General features: G+C 42.4%; 1 protein-coding gene across 2 annotated transcripts in view; it reads left to right on the plus strand.

The window, feature by feature from the left end:
• Positions 1 to 18928, plus strand: part of LOC140188009 (ephrin-A5-like) — a 454565-nt gene that overhangs the window by 422027 nt on the left and 13610 nt on the right. For both annotated transcript variants that reach the window (XM_072243885.1, XM_072243886.1), the window contains exon 3: positions 17091 to 17156. In XM_072243885.1, the coding sequence (XP_072099986.1) occupies positions 17091 to 17156 (66 nt within the window). The remainder of the gene's footprint in view (positions 1 to 17090; positions 17157 to 18928) is intronic.

The following is an 18928-nucleotide window of genomic DNA, read 5'->3' on the forward strand; positions in this document are numbered from 1 at the left end:
TACTCATGGATGCTTTGCATTTCTTCCAGGACTGTGGCCTTGACACTTCCAAGTCCCCATGCTCCTTTATTCCGGCAGGTGTACAGCCACTCAATTGTACAGTCTCTCGATGTTGGACTTTGGATGGAATCCTCCATGTCTTTAGTAGTTTCTGGTTCATGATGTCAGTGGTTTCCAGTTCATTCCTTGGCTAGCACGCTATTGCGGCTGGATATCTGATGACTGGTAGGGCGAATGTGTTGGTGGCTTTGATCTTGTTCTTCCCACTCAGCTGGCTTTCTAGGAACTGTCTCACTCTTCAGAGGCATTTGGATGTTACAGCCTTCTTTGTGTCCTCATCTTGGCTTCCAGGTGCCTGCAGGATCCCCAGGTATTTATAGCTGTCCTGTACATCTGCTATGTGGCCTTCAGGTAACTGTATTCCTTCAGTCTTGACGTTTGCCTCTTTTCACTACAATCTGCCCACACAACCTCCGGATGAGGGTGACAAGAACATGAAGAGTCACGCCGGCTTAGACGTCACCCAGACTAACAAGGTCCACGCTAATGGTTGGGGAACTGGGACCATCTGGCGAGAAATTGGCTACTGGAACAAACCATAAATGGACAAGACTGGATATATATGTCTTTCCAGTACCAAGTAACACTCAATACTACTAAACTAATACAAAGCGAAGTATTCTTTTTCTGTTTCCCACCCACCTTCCTATTTTAAGCAATATACAGAACTGCCCAGAAGAAGGCAATGGCAAACCTGTAGAAAATTTGCCAAGAGCAATCATGATCACGAGCCCGTGATTGCCTACATCATACGACGTGGCACATAATGATGATGAGCCTAGCTATATATATGTGCCTGAGTCTTTTGCATAGCACCATATTAGTGACTTGGATGTGAATGAAGAAGAAATGATCAATAAGCTTACAGATGGCATGACAATTGGTGGTGTTGTGGATGTTGAGAAAGATTATCTGAAGCTGAGGATAAAGATTATATTGAAAGTAGGATTGAATATTGCCAGGTGGATTTTAATCTTAACAAGTGTGATGTGGTACATTTTGAGAGGTCATTTAGGACTAGGATTTATACATTAAATGTTAGGGCACTAAGAAATGTTGATGAACAAAGAGATCTTGGGATTCAAGTCTGTAGATCCTTGAAAGTGGCAGCATAGATAGACAGAGTGGTGAAAAAGGCTTGTCTTTATAAATCGCGACGTAGATGTCAGAGTTGTGTTGCAACATTACAAAATAATTTGTTAAACTGCACTTGGAACTTGGTAGCCACAAAGTGGTGATTGTGTAAGAGCGAGTGCAGAAGATATTCATCAGGATGTTGCATGGAATGGATTTACTTTAATTATGGGGAGAGATTGAATAGGTTAAGCTTGTTTTTCCTGGAATGGTTGAACCTGAGGATATGGATAAAATTATGAGTGCTCTGGATAGTCAGAATTTTTTCCCCATGGTAGGATTATCAAAAGCAAGAGGACAAAGATTTAAAGTGAGAGGAAAGAGCATTAAGTGGGATTTGAGGAGAAAGTTTTTTTTAACATAGAGATGAGATGGTATTTGGAATGTGTTTCCAGAGGAGGTGGTGGAATACAATCACTATGTTTTAGTGGCTGTTTAATAGGCAGTTGAATAGGCAAAGCATAGCAAGATACTGATTTAATGCAGGCAAATGAGATTATTGTGGATGGCTGGCATGCATGTTATGGGCTGAAGGGCCCAGTGCTGTGCTGTGTATCTTTGTGACTCTGATCATTGCACTTTGAACTTTGTAGGAGCTTGCTCTACATAAATGAGTTTTTTTTTTGTGTTTACTGTACTAGAAAAGGGACTGCACTTCAAGGTAACCCCAGAAGCTGGAAAATGTCATTGGCTGCTCTGTAGGACTCTATATTTTCTCTTCCAATTCCATGTCATTTAATTATTTTATTGATTAGGTGGACCAACATCAAATCCAATAAGTGTTGAAGAAATGGTATATGTAAATAACAAACAAGCAGTCAGTGTGAATATTGACTTCACTGTGTCAGCCATTGAGTTTGAGATAGGACTTGAGGTTTTAAAGTTAGGGCCCCCCCGCTGCCTAAAATAACCCTCCCTAGTGCAATCAAGTGAAATGATTGGGCACCAGCATAGGGTAAGAGTTACAGGGAGGTTTGGTGGGGAATGGAAATTTGGTTGTTCAGTACAAACATCCTGCATCCCTGTGAACATTAAAATTGAAAGAAAAAAAAAATCAATCAGATTTCTTGCAAAGTTGTGTATTTGAAAAAAGAACTCTCCAAACTAAATAAAGAGCCTCATCAATAGAACAGTTAATTATCTAGACATAAAAGAGAGAAATAGCTTTATCATCTGGAATTTAATTTACAAAAATGTGCAACAATCTGGTATAAAATAGTCATTGCTAGTAATAACGTCACTTAAATGTTTTATTGATATGTATTCCTGTAATACAAAATGAAATAACAGCTGGCATGATTTTATACATATTTTTGTTAACTGCAATGTAACATCTAGTTTGTACCAGAATTTTGAATGCAACTTTGATATGGCTATGGGTAGATCAATCAAGATTCAAAGCAGAACAAATAACAAAGCATGTACTGTGCAGTACAGACTATGAGTTGCATTGAATTCCAGCACAGAAACAGCCTGAATAGTCCCATAACAAAAATAGAACTGCTGGAAGAATTCAGCCAGTCAATCAGCGTCTATAGAATGAGAAGCCAGTCAATGTTTTAGATCAATGGCCCAATGGCCCTTCCTTATAGTTGGAGAGGAGAGTGGAGAGTTTACAGTTTTCAGAGCAGAGCTCGGGCAAGGAGAGAGGCATAGGACAAAAGACGAGTGCAATAGGATAAGACAGATCTGCTAATAAGGAGTACTGGTAAGGCATTTAAAAGAAGCATGGTGAGGAAGGGGCTTAAATATAACAAGAAGAATTGATGAGAAAGAGTTCAAAGGGTCAAAGGTCCAATTTAATGTCAGAGAAATGTATACAATATACATCCTGAAATGCTTTTTCTTCACAAACATCCATAAAAACAGAGGAGTGCCCCAAAGAATGAATGACAGTCAAATGTTAGACCCCAAAAGTCCCCCCAGCTCCCCTCCCTCCCATGCACAAGTGGCAGCAAGCAACAATCCCCCCTCCCCCCACCGGCAAAAAATGCATTGGCACCGTCACTGAGCACTCAAGCGTGAGCAAAGCGATAGCAAAGACACAGACGTGCAGTTACCCCAAAGACTTCATGTTTCACCCGGTATTCGACGTACCAAGGTGCCCAAAGATCTCAAAGATCTCGGGTCTCCGGGCACACAGCCGTAGATATACTGACTCCCCCGATAACACATGGGTCTCCCGCCGTGACACCGAGCCTCGATCTGCCCGTCTCCAGAGCCCCAAGATCCTAGGCTTCTAAATCTGAGCCGGACTCTTAGGCCGAGCCCTTGGCGTGCCGAACAGCGGCCAGTATGAAACCCTGAGAGCAGGCCCCATTCCTGCAAAGAACTGAAGTCAGCGTGTAACTCGGGGTCTTCAAAAGAACCCTGAAAGGAAAAAAAAAAGATATTAAAGATGGAAATAGAGCTGTTTCTGAAGATGCAAGCAAAGGAGTGCCATTTAGCACCATCTTAACTCTGCTCTGCCTCCAGAATTATCGAAAGTTATAAAATTCAGTGTTCATTCCAGAGATTTGCAAACTGACTAGATTATTGATCTTCAACTTTAGGTTTCACTATGGCAATTAAGGAGGTCACAGATGGATAGGTCAGAATATGAGTGGGATTGATTATTAAAATGGTATGTAACAGGAAGCTCAGGATCCTCCCAGCAGACTGAATTTAGGTATTCTCTGCAAAGAGAATGGTCCCATATTCCACACAATGCTCTCATTCCATCTCCCCCAGCAACCATTCCTTTTTCCAGTATGTGACTGTCCTTTTAAGTGATCCACCTTCATCACTCTCAATGGGAGTAAGTTTCATATTCTCAACGCTCTGTTGGGCTCCCTGTCAGATTTATTTGTGGCTGTCTTACATCTAGGGCCCTAAACATCCACTTGAGTTCAGGAGGCGTGGTTGCCGTGGAAAATCTCTGAGTTTGGGAGGTGTGGTTTTCCGACCTGTCTGTGATAATAAACCTGATTCTGATTCTGATTCACTGTGATTCCAGGAGAGGAAACAGAGACATGGTCGTGCTTCTGAAGGTCACCCGATCAACCTTCCCTTAGAATTATGCTCAAGCTGATTTGTTCCATTATCAAATCAATTGTCAATAGTAAGTCTGCAGCCTCTTGTGAGGGACCACAAAACGGGCAGAGTTTGCAGAAATATACCTTGAGGAGAGTTCATACTGCTAAGAGAACTGGGAAAAATTCTGAGGGATGGGTGAAATAATTCAAAGAACATTAATAGAAAGCATGTTGAACAGAAGCACAGGGTTATCCCAGAAGACTAGTGTCCAGTTTGTAGCTTAATGCAAATAGAATCTGACTTCCAGTAGTATGCTGTCAGAGGTTTAAATTACTTGTGCTAGAGCTAAGCGTTAACGTAGTGAAAGCATGGCCATCGTGAAATTGGACTCTGTGTGAGTATTAAAGAGTCTCATCTAAATTCTAATGAAATTTACTGCCCTGCTATTTTGCTGAAGGCATGAACCCATTTTTTCTTTTAAAAAAAACTGTTCATGTCTCAGATATGGCCATTGGCCATCTCAGTTCAGCTCGGTCCGTATGTAAATTTTCCGGTGCCCCTGCAATGACTGAAGTCAAATGAATTCGAACTGCCACAGCTAGATCAACACCAGCTCTTTGGAAGGGTAACGATCTTTGACATTTTGGTTGTTCATTCTGGTCAAAGGTGAAAAGAAAATGGGCTTCACAGGCATTCCGTGCTGGGAGCACAGAGAGCTCCTGCCAGTGGCAACAATGCAAGGCAGGTGGTGATCTCCTCAATACATTGCTCACATTGAACATCCTCTGAGGGGCATTTGCCTTTAAGACATTCAACCTTATTCAGTAAGACGAACCTAAATTTCCATCCAGCTACATTGTACTGCTGTATCCCAGAGCCAGACAGAGTGACTCTCTTATCTCTGGACAAAGAGTGTGTCTATCAGACCTGTTCTTACAGACATCCCAAGTGACTACAAAGAAATAAGGAGGACAAAAACTAAATTCATCTTGTCTCACTGGATGAACGCACCCTTGCCATGCTTTGTTCATTTTCCTTTTTACCCTGTTGAGGTCCAGTGCACACGGTTTAGCCAGAGATTGACATCTGGGCAAACTCCTTTCAGAATTCCGAAATACTTTAACCCCTTTTCAGCCATACACGATGACACCGTGGTACTGTGAATGCAGAATGTCACGTTACATCTCAGTGGCTCCAAGGTCATTGTTACATGACCTTTAGCTCAACTCGTGTCAGTTTAAAACTGTTGTATAGATATGCATCCACCATCGCTCCTATTCTGCTTCAAGCTACCAAAGCCATTCACATTGTATCTAACGGGAAGTGTGGAGCCAATTATTGCCATTTTTTTCCAGAAGCATCTATAGTTAAACTTAAGAATGCTATTTCAATACCAGCTGTAATATCCTGGTCCAATTCCCACCACAGTCTGTAAGGACTTTGCATGTTCTCCCCGTGACAATGTGGGTTTCCTCCGAGTGCTCCAGTTCTCCTCCCACAGTCCAAAGTCGTACCGTTAGGGTTAGTGAGTTGTGTGCATGTACAGACATCCCACCCTGCAAAAACTCATTTCAGGGAGGTAGCACCCTCGCCCCCTGCAACTCCATATCCCCCCCGCCCCCCAGTTGACCTCCAAGGGTGTATCTGATACTTTGTTTAGTGATTTTGTCTAATCTGTAAACCAAGTTGGGTATATGCAGAAAATGTGACATTAAAATATTTACTTATATTATATTATCATGTTTATTCTATTACAACTTTAAGCAAGTCTACAGTTTGGCCTCATCACGTAAGACATCAATAGAGTAGCTCCTTAGCAGCTAGCCAGCTAGTTTAAATAACGTTAGCTATGCTAATGAACGGATGACACCTGTTAAACTCACCTCAACACGTCTTTTACATTTTAACCCACCATGGGCAATAGAAAAGTCACTGTTGCAAACAGTGCAGCGAGCAACGCTGTCACTATTTTTGAGGTCGACTGTAAAGCCCGCCCACAGAGAATACTGATAGGTCTACTTAGCACGAAGAGAGACCAATCAGGATACTCGCTCTCCCTCTCCCTCTCCCTCTCCCTTTCCCCCTCAAAAAAAAATCGATTTCCAGGATATTATATATCATTTCTGGGCATCAGGGAGTCGCTATCAATATGCGGGAGACTCCCGGAACTTCCGGGAGAGGTGGGATGTCTGGCATGATAAGCATGGCAGCACTTGTGGGCTGCCCAGCACAATTTTTGCTGGTTTGACTTGATAGAAACACTGTATTTTGCTGAATGCTTCAATGTTCTTATGACAAATTAAACTAATCTTAGAATTCTTTCTTTATAAATCTACACATACTTCCTTAAGACTACCTATGAAATCAAGCTTATCCACCTGATATAATGTGCCGAGTTACTTTTACGTTCTACAATATTCAGGCATTCCTCAGTTACAGAACTGTGCAAAGGTCTTAGGTACATATAGACACGTAGCTAAGACTTCTGCACAGCACTGTATTTGTCAACGTGGAGCGGAGAGCGAGTTTGTAAATCTGGCGGGAGCAAAGGTTGGGAATGGCAAGGGTGGAGCACCAAGGGAGGGTTGTGGGACAGGTGGCAGAGAAGGAATAACGGGGTGACGCGGGTGCAGTCACACCCAGCCCTGAGACACCAGGCAAGGTCATTTGATTCCAAACAATTGGTTTATTGATCATTACAGAATGCTTCCCGTTCCCTCCCCTCTCCCTTCCCCTTTTTTCAACCGTGAATTTCCTCTCCCTGCCCCCTCGCCACTCTCAGTCCACAACAGAGATCCATATCAAAATCAGGTTTATCATCACTCACATACATCATGAAATTTGTTTTTTCTTGTGCCAGCAGGACAGTGCAATACATAAAATTGCTACAGTACTGTGCAAAAGTCTAAGGCATCCTAGATATATGTGCCTAAGACTTTTGCACAATACTCTATGCAACTTCCAGCTCACATGCAGACCCATGGTAAGTCTGGGAAGTCCAACACTGGTAACACAGGCAACAAAACTGCTTCTTTGTCCCAGCAACAACCGGTCCTGCAGTGGATCAAAACCTGTTCTTTGAATGGAGTACTCCTGACAGATATTAGAAAGATATAAGTTTTAGAACATAGAGCATAGAAAACCTACAGTACAGTACAGGTCCTTCGGCCCACAAAGCTGTGCCAAACATGTCCTTACCTTAGAAATTACCTAGGGTTACCCATAGCTCTCTATTTTTCTAAGCTCCATGTACCTATCCAGGAGTCTCTTAAAAGACCCTATCGTATCCGCCTCCACCACCGTCACCGGCAGCCCATTCCACGCAGTCACCACTCTCTGCGTAAAAAACTTACCCCTGACAGCTACTGTGAACCTGCTTCCAAGCACCTTAAAACTGTACCCTCTCGTGCTAGCCATCTCAGCCCTGGGAAAAAGCCTCTGACTATCCACACGATCAATGCGGTCTCAGTATCTTGTACACCTCTATCAGGTCACCTCTCATCCTTCGTCGCTCCCAGAAGAAGAGGCCGAGTTCACTCAAACTGTTCTCATAAGGCATGCTCCCCAATCCAAGCAACATCCTTGTAAATCCCCTCTGCACCCTTCCTATGGTTTCCACATCCTTCCTGTAGTAAAGCGACCAGAATTGAGCACAGTACTCCAAGTGGGGTCTGACCAGGGTCCTATATAGCTGCAACATTACCTTTTGGCTCTTAAACTCAATCCCACGATCGCTGAAGGCCAATGTACCGTATGCCTTCTTATCCATGCAGTCAACCTGCGCAGCAGCTTTGAGTGTCCTATGGACTCAGACCCCAAGATCCCTCTGATTCTCCACACTGCCAAGAATCTTACCATTAATACCATATTCTGCCATCATATTTGACCTACCAAAATGAACCACCTCATACTTATCTGGGTTGAACTCCATCTGCCACTTCTCAGTCCAGTTTTGCATTCTATCAGTGTCCCGCTGTAACCTTTGACAGCCCTCTACATTATCATCGACACCCGCAATCTTTGTGTCATCAGCAAATTTACTAACCCATCCCTCCACTTCCTCATCCAGGTCATTTGTAAAAATCACGAAGAGTGGGGGTCCCAGAACAGATCCCTGAGGCACACCACTGGTCACCAACCTCCATGCAGAATATCACCCATCTACAACTAATCTTTGCCTTCTGTGGGCAAGCCAGTTCTCTATTCACAAAGCAATGTCCCCTTGGATCCAATGCCTCCTTACTTTCTCCATAAGCCTTGCATGGGATACTGGGATACTCACAATGCGCTGGAGGAACTCAGCAGGTCAGTCAGTATCAGTTGAAAAGATTAGTCGACGTTTCGGGCCGAAGCCCTTCGTCAGGACTGAAGGAAGAACTTTGAGGAGGGTTTGAAGAATGTTGGTAGTTGAAAAAAACAGTAATTTGAAAGACAAAGGGGTGGGGGAGGGGAAGCAGGGAGGTGATTGGCAGGAGAACAATGCGCAGTAGTAGAAGGAGGTGGAACTATGAGGGAGGTGATGTGAAATAGAGATAGAGGAAGAGAGGGGAGGGAATTACCGGAAGTTGGAGAATTCTATGTTCATACCAAAGGGCTGGAGACTACCTAGACGGTATGAGGTGTTGTTCCTCCAACCTGAGTTTAGCCTCATCATGGCAGTAGAGGAGCCCATGTATAGACGTATCTGAATGGGAATGGGAAGCAGAGTTGAAGTGGGTGGCTACCGGGAGATCCTGTCTGTGTGGCGGACGGAGTGGAGGTGCTCGACGAAGCGGTCCCTCAATCTGCGTTGGGTTTCACCAATAGGCCGCACCGGGAGCACCGGATGCAAAAGATGACCCCAACAGATTCGCAAGTGAAGTGTTGCCTCACCTGGAAGGACTGTTTGGGGCTCTGAATGGTGCTCCCGGTGCGGCCTCCTCTACATCAGTATCCGGTGCTCACGGTGCGGCCTCCTCTACATTGGTGAAACCCAACGCAGATTGGGGGACTGCTTCATCGAGCACCTCCACTCTATCCGCCACAACAGACAGGATCTCCCGGTAGCTACCCACTTCAACTCTGCTTCCCATTCCCACTCAGATATGTCCATACATGGCCTCCTCTACTGCCATGATGAGGCTAAACTCAGGTTGGAGGAGCAACACCTCCTATACCGTCTAGGTAGTCTCCAGCCCCTTGATATGAACATAGAATTCTCCAACCTCCGGTAATTCCCTCCCCCTCTCTTCCTCTATCCCTATTTCACATTACCTCCCTCATAGTTCCGCCTCCTTCTACTACTGCGCATTGTTCTCCTGCCAATCACCTCCCTGCTTCCCCTCCCCCACCCCTTTGTCTTTCAAATCACTGTTTTTTTCAACTACCAGCATTCTTCAAACCCTCCCCGAAGTTCTTCCTTCAGTCCTGACGAAGGGTTTCGGCCCGAAACGTCGATTAATCTTTTCAACTGATGCTGACTGACCTGCTGAGTTCCTCCAGTGCATTGTGAGTGTTCCTTTGACAACAGCATCTGCAGATTATTTTGTGCTTGGGATACTGGGATACCTTGCTGAAATCGGTATACACTACATCTATTGCTCTACCTTCATCAATGTGTTTAGTCTCATCCTCAAAAAATTCAGTCAGGCTCGTAAGGCACGATCTGCCTTTGACAAAACCATGCTGACTTTTCCTAATCATATTATGCATCTCCAAATGTTCACAAATCCTGCCATTCAGGATCTGCTCCATCAACTTACCAACTACTGAAGTAAGACTCACTGGCGTATAATTTCCTGGGCTATCTCTACTCCCTTTCTTGAATAAGGGAACAACATCCGCAACCCTCCAATCTTCCGGAACCTCTCCCGTTCCCATTGATGCAAAGATCATCGCCAGAGGCTCAGCAATCTTCTCCTTCGCCTCCCACAGTAGCCTGGGTTACATCCCATCCGGTCCCGGTGACTTATCCAACTTGATGCTTTCCAAGAGCTCCAGCACATCCTGTTCCTTAATATCTACATGCTCGAGCTTTTCAGTCCGCTGTAAGTCTTCCCTACAATCGCCAAGGTCCTCTTCCGTCGTGAATACTGAAGCAAAGTATTCATTAAGTACCTCTGCTATCTCCTCCAGTTCCATACACACTTTTCCACTGTCACACTTGATTGGTCCTATTCTCTCACGTCTTATCCTCTTGCTCTTCACATACTTGTAGAATGCCTTGGGGTTTTCCTTAATGATGTCCGCCAAGGCCTTCTCATAGCCCCTTCTGGCTCTCCTAACTTCATTCTTAAGCTTCTTCCTGCTAGCTTTATAATCTTCTAGATCTCTATCATTACCTAGTTTTTTGAACCTTTCGCAAGTTCTTCTTTTCTTCTTCACTAGATTTACAACAGCCTTTGTACAGCATGGTTCCTGTCCCTTACCATCCTTTCCCTGTGTCATTGGAACGTACCTATGCAGAACTACACGCAAATATCCCCTGAACATTTGCCACATTTCTTCTGTATGTTTCCCTGAGAATATCTGTTTCCAATTTGTGAGGGGTGATCGATAAGTTCTTGGCCTAAGGTAGAAGGAGTCAATTTTAGAAAACCTGGTGCATTTATTTTTCCTACATTTACACACTTAGTCCAGCGGTCGTGGAGCATATGGATCCCTTCTTTGTAGAAGTCGGTGTCTTGAACCTCCAGAAGTGGTCCACAGCAGGGATGATTGATGAGTTTGTGGCCTAAGGTAGAAGGAGATGAGTTATTAACTTCAAACTTTCTGCATAATCACTCAAAGAGTTGAACTGCACGTGCATGTAACGAGAGCTGTATAACTCATCTCCTTCTACCTTAGGCCACGAACATCACCCCTGCTGTGGACCACCTGAAGGTCCAAGACGCTCTCGTTACATGCACGTGCAGTTCAACTCTTTGAGTGATAATGCAGAAAGTTTGAAGTTAATAACTCATCTTCTTCTACCTTAGGCCACAAACTTATCAATCACCCCTTGTATGCTTCCAAGTTCCTGCCTGATAGCCTTATATTTTCCCTTACTGCAATTAAGCACTTTCTTAACTTGTCTTATCCTATCCCTCTCCAATGCTATGGTAAAGGAGATAGAATTGTGATCACTGTCTCCCACTGAGAGACCTGACACCTGACCAGGTTCATTTCCCAGTACCAGATCAAGTACAGCCTCTCCTTTTGTAGGTTTATCGACATACTACGTCAAGAAACCTTCCTGAACACACCTAACAAACTCCACCCCATCTAAACCCCTTGCTCAAGGGAGATGTCAATCGGTATTTGGGAAGTTAAAATCTTCCACCACAACAACCCTGTTATTATTACACCTTTCCAGAATCTGTCTCCCTATCTGCTCCTCGATGTCCCTGTTACTATTGGGTGCTCTATAAAAAACACCCAGTGGAGTTATTGACCCCTTCCTGTTCCTAACTTCCACCCACAGAGACTCCATAGACAATCCCTCCATGACTTCCTCCTTTTCTGTAGCTATGACACTATCTCTGATCAGCAGTGCCACGCCCCCACCTCTTTTGCCTCCCTCCCTGTCCTTTCTGAAACCTCTAAAGTCTGGCACTCGAAGTAACCATTCTTGCCCCTGAGTCATCCAAGTGTCTATAATGGCCACAATATCATAGCTCCAAGTACTGATCCAAGCTCTAAGCTCAGTCGCCTTGTTCATAATACTCCTTGCAGTAAAATAGACACATCTCAAGCCATCGGTCTGAGCGCCCTTCTCTATCAACTGTCTATCCTCCTTCTCGCACTGTCTCCAAGCTTTCTCTATGTGTGAGCCAACCACCTCTTTCTCCGTCTCTTCAGTTCAGTTCCCACCCCACTGCAATTCTAGTTTAAACTCTCCCCAATAGCCTTTGCAAACCTCCCCGTCAGGATATTGGTCCCCCTGGGATTCCAGTGCTTTTTGTACAGGTCATGTCTGTCCCAAAAGAGTTCCCAATGATCCAGAAATCTGAATCCCTGCCCTCTGCTCCAATCCCTCAGCCACACACTTATTTTTCACCTTATTCTATTCACTGTCGCGTGGCACAGGCAATAATCCCAAGATTACTACCTTTGAGGTCCTGCTTCTCAACCTCCTTCCTATCTCCCTGTAGTCTGTTTTCAGGACCTCCTCCCTCTTCCTACTTATGTTGTTGGTACCAATATGTACCACGATCTCTGGCTGTTCTCCTTCCCACTTCAAGATATTGTGGACACAATCAGAAACATCCCAGCTCCTGGCACCTGAGAGGCAAACTACCATCTGTGTTTCTTTCCTGCGTCCACAGAATCGCCTGTCTGACCCCCTAACTATAGCGTCCCCCATCACTGCTGCCATCCTCTTCCTTTTCCTACCCTTCTGAGCCACAGAGCCACTATTGCTTTCCCTAGGTAGGCTGTCCCCCCCACCCCCCAACAGTACTCAAGCAGGAGTACTTATTGTTCAGGGGGACAGCCACAAGGGTGCTCTCTAGCATCTGACTCTTGCCCTTCCCTCTCCTGACTGTTACCCACTTATCTGTCTCACGGGGCCCCGGTGTGACTACCTGCCTATAGCTCCTCTCTAACACCTCCTCACTCTCCCTGACCAGACAAAGGTCATCGAGCTGCATCTTCAGTTCCTTAACCCAGTCCCTAAGGAGCTGCAGCTCGACGCACCTGGCACGGATGTGGCCGCCTGAGAGGCTTGGAGTCTCCTGGACTTCCCACATGAGCATTCACCCCATCAGTTCCCATCAGAAATCTTACATGTCAATAAGATTATCTCTCATTCTTCTATTACAAAATGAGTACAGGCCTAATCTGCTCAACCCCTTTCAGCCATCAACTCTTCTACCCAGCAATTAACCAAATCAAAGTCAAAGTTCAAAATAAATGTTATTTTGAAAGTACATATATGTCACCATATACAACCCTGAGACTCATTTTTTTGTGGGCATACTCAATAAATCTATGGAATAATAACAATAACAGTATCAATGAAAATCCTCCCAACTTGGATGTCAACCAGAGTGCAGAAGACAACAAATCATACAAATACAAGAAGAAGAAACAATAATGATAAATAAATATACAATAAATAACACGAACATCAAATAAAGAGTCCTTGAAAGTGAGTCCATTGGCTGTGGGGACGTTTCAATGATGGGGCAAATGCTGGTTGTAGAGCCTGGTGGTTGAGGGGTGGTAACTGTTGCTGAACTTGGTGGTGTGAGTCTTGATGCTCCTGTACCTACTTTCTGATGGTATCAGTGAGAAGAGGTCTTTCCTGAACCACCTGCAATTCTAGTACAACCATTCATAAATACCTATATAGAGACCAAAGCACTGCAGGTGTGCAGTGGAGAGCATTCTGACTGGATGTATCACAGCCTGATATGGCGGCTTCAATGCATAGAATTAAAAATGGCTGCAGAAGGTGTAGATTGGTCTATCAGAGGCAGAGCCCTATCCACTGCCGAGGACAGCTTGAAAAGGCAGAGCCACCTCAAGAAGGCGGCATCCATCGTTAAGGACACTCATCATCCAGAACATGCTCTCTTCTCATTTCTATCACTGGGGAGGAAGTACAGGAGTCTGAAGGCACCGAGTCAACATTTTATGAATAGGTTCTTCCTGTCAGGCATCAGATTTCTGAATGGTCTGTAAAACCATGAAAACTACCTCACCAGTCTTCATTTTCGCAGTTTAATGTTGTAACTGTTAGTAAATTTTATGTCTTACACTGTACTTCTGCCACAAAACAACAAGTTTCACTTCATCTATCAGTGATAATAAACCTGATTCTAATCCGGGTACCGTCTTACCAGACACCCTGTAGAGTTGACTCTAAACTTCCCTATACTCCACACCTTGTGCAACAATAGCTGAAGTTCCATTAGCTTTCCATTCATTGGCAGCAAGTTGAATAGTTGTAAATGTATTTGATTATCAGAGACATTTAAAAAATGATGAGAAAGCATCTCAGCTATAACATGCGATGAGCCTGTACACCCAACCTTTTCCTACCAGAGTATTTTGTTTAGTTATAACCACCTGTAACATCTTTCACTGAGACTTCACTATATATCATCAGAGGCAAAACTTGTTGCTTCTGTATCTATGAGGAGAAGGTGGGAAGGAGACATATGTCAAGTTGGCAGGCCTGATCCAACTTAATTCAACTTCTCCCTGCCTGAGACTTATGCCTAATTTTTGATAGTTCTCTGCAAATGGATATTGTTGTACATTAAAAGGATAATCTCAATACAATGCGTGATTTGAAGTGCCAAAATAGGATTGAAAATGAATCTTTTCAGCATCAGCAAATATCAGGTTTAGAGTTAACCCTTATCTTGTAGAGACTGTGTCCATTCAGGGGTGATGAGGCTAACATAGTGGATTTGTTTGAACATCAATGTGTTGGGTGAATGCAACACAGTGGAACTCCACATTAAATTCCTTAGAATCAAGTATCAGATTATAGTTACTGATCCTTAGCAATACTTTAAAAATCATATTTTTATACTTGATGTAATTTTCAATTGTTATTTGTATGGAATAATGTGGTGCATCTTTAAATATATAGGATTGAAAATATTTAATGTGCTCAAAATTTAAGAAGGCATGGAAAACCAAGAAAAAAGATCAATATGTATTTCAAGAATTCTATATGCACTAAAATCAGATTCTGGATATATTTATAACTGAAAATCTCCTTCGTGATCGAATGTTGGCTGGAAGATTTTCAACATCCATCGAAAACAGATGTAGAAATGGTCATGGCTACTGTTACTAGATACTGTTCAGTCTCTGATTGGCAACTTAATACGCAAAAGCCACCTTAACATTCCTTAGAGTGGTCCATGAGTTTGATGATAATCAGTGATCTTAGCAGATAAAATGAAAAATTGGTCTATTCTAATCATGTACTGAGGTAGAGTGAAACTCTTTGTTTTGAATGCCATCCATACAGACGATTTCATTACAATAATGTAATGTGCTAGCACAAGAGAAAATAATACAAGAATGCAGAATAAAGTGTTACGGTTACAGTCAGTGATCCGGAGAAGATTGTTGTTGACGGTCAAGCAAAGTTCAGAGTGCAATGGCCCACGCACCTCATCAACTCTTGTGATCTTTTACATGTTCATGATGGACAAGGAGTGGGGAGTAAGCTATTAACATCTCCAACCAGTGGAGAGGATAAAACTGAGGGAAAATAATGGAACAATGTCTTTTATTTGAAACTATTCCAGAAATAAGGAGAGGAATTATGAAATGGGTAATTTAGAATATTAAATATTTAATAAATATAACCAATTACGCTAAGGTTTCCAATCCTTAGTAGTTCATATTTCAATGGTTCTATTATTAAAGCTATTATTTTGAAAAGAGATGTTCTGGTGAGTGTCTCATCAAATTACATAAAATATTAAATACCATAGATAAGGTAAACCGAGATTATTGTATCAAAGTAAGACAAGAAAATATAACATAAATGGAAATTAGTATAAAGTAAATTTCAAATAAATGCTTTCTTACTCAAGTGCTTAGAAATGTTAATGATGCATTTTCAGTGTAAAAACAGATAAAAAAACTATGATGCCAGCGAATTCCGGTGATGCCTGATGTGGTGGACTGACAACCTCTGGAGTCTGTGGTCCATAGAGAAGTTTTTTGACAGTGGGAGAGGTTGAGGGCAGAAGTGGGCAATAGAGCAGTGCTGGGGTATGAAGTGCAGAATTGGATATTGGGTATTGCAGTCAGGAACAGTGCTAGCTGATCTATTTTGAATGGTATTAAGAGGTCTATAATAAATAGAGCTTTGAGGTTTATTATGAATAATGCTGTTGGGCCTATAATGAATGATGCTGTGGAGTCTATAATGAATGATACTGAGGTTTATGATGAATTATACTGGGGTCAATAATGGTTGGTTCTATGGGGGTGTATAATGAATGGTGCAATGGGATCTATAATGAATAAAGCTCAGACACTAATAATAAATATTGTTGTGAGATACGTAATAATTGGTGCTATAGGATCTCTAATATATGGTGCTGAGTGGTATCTAATATATGGTGCCATGAGACCTCTAATAATTGGTGCTATAGGGTGCATGATGAATGGTGCACTGTGGGATCTATAATGGATGGTGTAGTGGGGTCCTCCAACAATTAGTGTGAGAGGGCTTGTAATGAATGGTGCTGTGAAGTCTGTGATGAATGGCTCAGTGGGTCTCCAATAATTAGTGTTATAGGGTCTGTAATAAATGGTGCCATGGGAGCTATAATGAATGGTGTGGTACAGTCTCTAATAATTGACACTATATGATGATAATGAATCGTGCAAAGGGTTTCTCAGGAATGGTGATATAGGATGTATAATGAATGATGTGCATTCAGTAAGAATGATACAATATGGTCTGAAATGCTAGATGTTTGGGGTTCTAATAAATAGCACTGTAGGGTATATAATGTATAAAACATATTCTATAGTGGGTGATGTAGTGGGACTATGTGTGGTCTGTAGTGAATGGTGCTCTGGTTCATAATGAAGTGTTGTGATCTCTCTAGGAACCAGCAGATAAGGTGGCCACCTCTTCTTTTTGCCAGATTTCTCTGCATAAATGTGGCAATCTAAATTAGGAACAATAGTTCTTTGTGAGTTGAATATGTAGATGTCTGATCAAAGTGAAACTGCAACTATCTAATCCAGGGGTTCCAACCTTTTTATGCCAATGAGCCTTACCATTAATGGAGGAGTCCATGTACCCCAGGTCAGGAACCTCTTATCTAAGCTGTTAGGACACATACTAACCTCAGTGACATCGCTGGAGCATGATGTTTAAAACAAAAGTGTAACCTGACAGGACTAACAATGTCTCATTGTGTTTTTTCCAGCATCACCTCATCCTAATATTGTTGGGAAGCCCTGCTTAAAGTTAAAAGTATATGTCAGACCAACAAGTAAGTCACATGTGCTTGAGCATTTTCTTATATCTTCAGTTGATGTGGTTACTTTAATTAATTGTTACTAAGCCAATGAGCAAAGTATTGGAAGACTAAAATAGTTGCTATGTTGTAATTTCTTCTTCTCTCACTGTTCTACTGTCATTTTCTTTCACTATATTTCATCTTCGCTGATTTACCTTGATTAATCAAGTTGGCAAGATATTTTTTATTGGTCACCTATAACAGCAATAACATGGTGCCTCAGGTAGAGAGGGGTTGGGGCTAAAAGGGGCCAACACTCCTGAAAATGTAGGGCCCAAGTGATCAGAAGAACCACATTTATTGGACTTTTTGAGTGATAACTGAGATAATTAAAGATTAGAATTTCAACACTGGATGAGCATTTTGAGATTTCGGTTAAGCTGTTATATTAGTTTCCAAAGGGATTGTTTGGAGAATGGCATGAACTATGTAGGAATGAACATGATTCCAATTAAAACTCAATCCGACTGGAAGTGAGTCACTTTAACTGCACTAATCAGATCTTTCAAAATTTTCACAAGCATGAGAAAATCTGCAGATGATGGAAATCTAAAGCAACACACTGCAAATGCTGGAAGAACTCAGCAGGCCAGGCAGCATCTATGGAGAAGAGTAAATAGTTGTTGTTTCTGGCCGAAATCTTTATCAAGTCCCAATGAAGGGTCATGTCCCGAAACGCCAACTGTTTACTCTTTTCCATGGATGCTGCCTGGCCTGCTGAGTTCCTCCAGCATTTGATGTGTTCCTTCAAAATTTTGTTTGGTGTTTTTTTGATAGCAATACTGCCAGAATAAGATAAAGAAAAACTTGATCAGGTTTGGGAAGTATTAATGGATTACTTCCATGATATCAAGATCAGAATTAGGAGAATAGTTACGGTAGATATCAAATGATATAAACTCATTTATGCAGGAATGTATGTAGTGCTTCAAATATGCTGTTGTCTAGCATCCTTAACTTCACCTAGCATATATGAATTTTGGAGGACTGTTGGGGGTCCCTAGTGCACATCTCTGAATTGACATTAATCTCATTGGGTGTAAAAGCCCCTTATGAGCTAGTCATGTCTGGGGTTGGTTGAAGTGACTCAGTCAACCATTGTTAAGGTCAAATTGAGTGGCTTATTGGGCCTAGACACTGGACTTAAGATGGAAAGTTAAGGTGGGTCTTCCTCAAATATGGAGTAGGCCAGGAGAAGGGAATACAAATATGAAGATCATCAATTATTGGATACACTGTTAGGTTAAGTTTTGGGACAGAAGAATGCAAACACATCAGGATAAATTTTGCTGTTCCAGGGGCAAGGATGTGGATCTATAGGAGGGCAATAAATAGAAGGAAGATATTAGTTTAGGACCTAGCTCCTATGTCAGAACCAGTTTAGGAAATGTTTTACATTAGGATCCAGTTATAAACTGAAACTTTCAGTATTGGCCTCTCACTCATGTGAAGTTTGTGGTTTAAGTGAAAGGAAATTATTTATTTAAGCCTGTGAGTGTTGTTTGAGGCTGAGCTTGATAGCTTAGGAGCTCAACATTAAACCGAAGCAAATCACACATCCATACCATCTTATTAATGAAAGAAAGGTCCTTTAGACAATAACTTCCACCATTACACTGGAAACGTTTAATTCTTTTTCCCTTTATGTCTTAACATTTTTTTTGACGGCTGCAGTTTTCTTCAGTAAAAGGGGACTTTAAAAGGATCCCTCTGTGCTCACTAACCCTACGCTTTGAAAATCACCC

Source organism: Mobula birostris, chromosome 26, assembly GCF_030028105.1.
Source record: "Mobula birostris isolate sMobBir1 chromosome 26, sMobBir1.hap1, whole genome shotgun sequence".
Lineage (NCBI taxonomy): Eukaryota > Metazoa > Chordata > Chondrichthyes > Myliobatiformes > Myliobatidae > Mobula > Mobula birostris.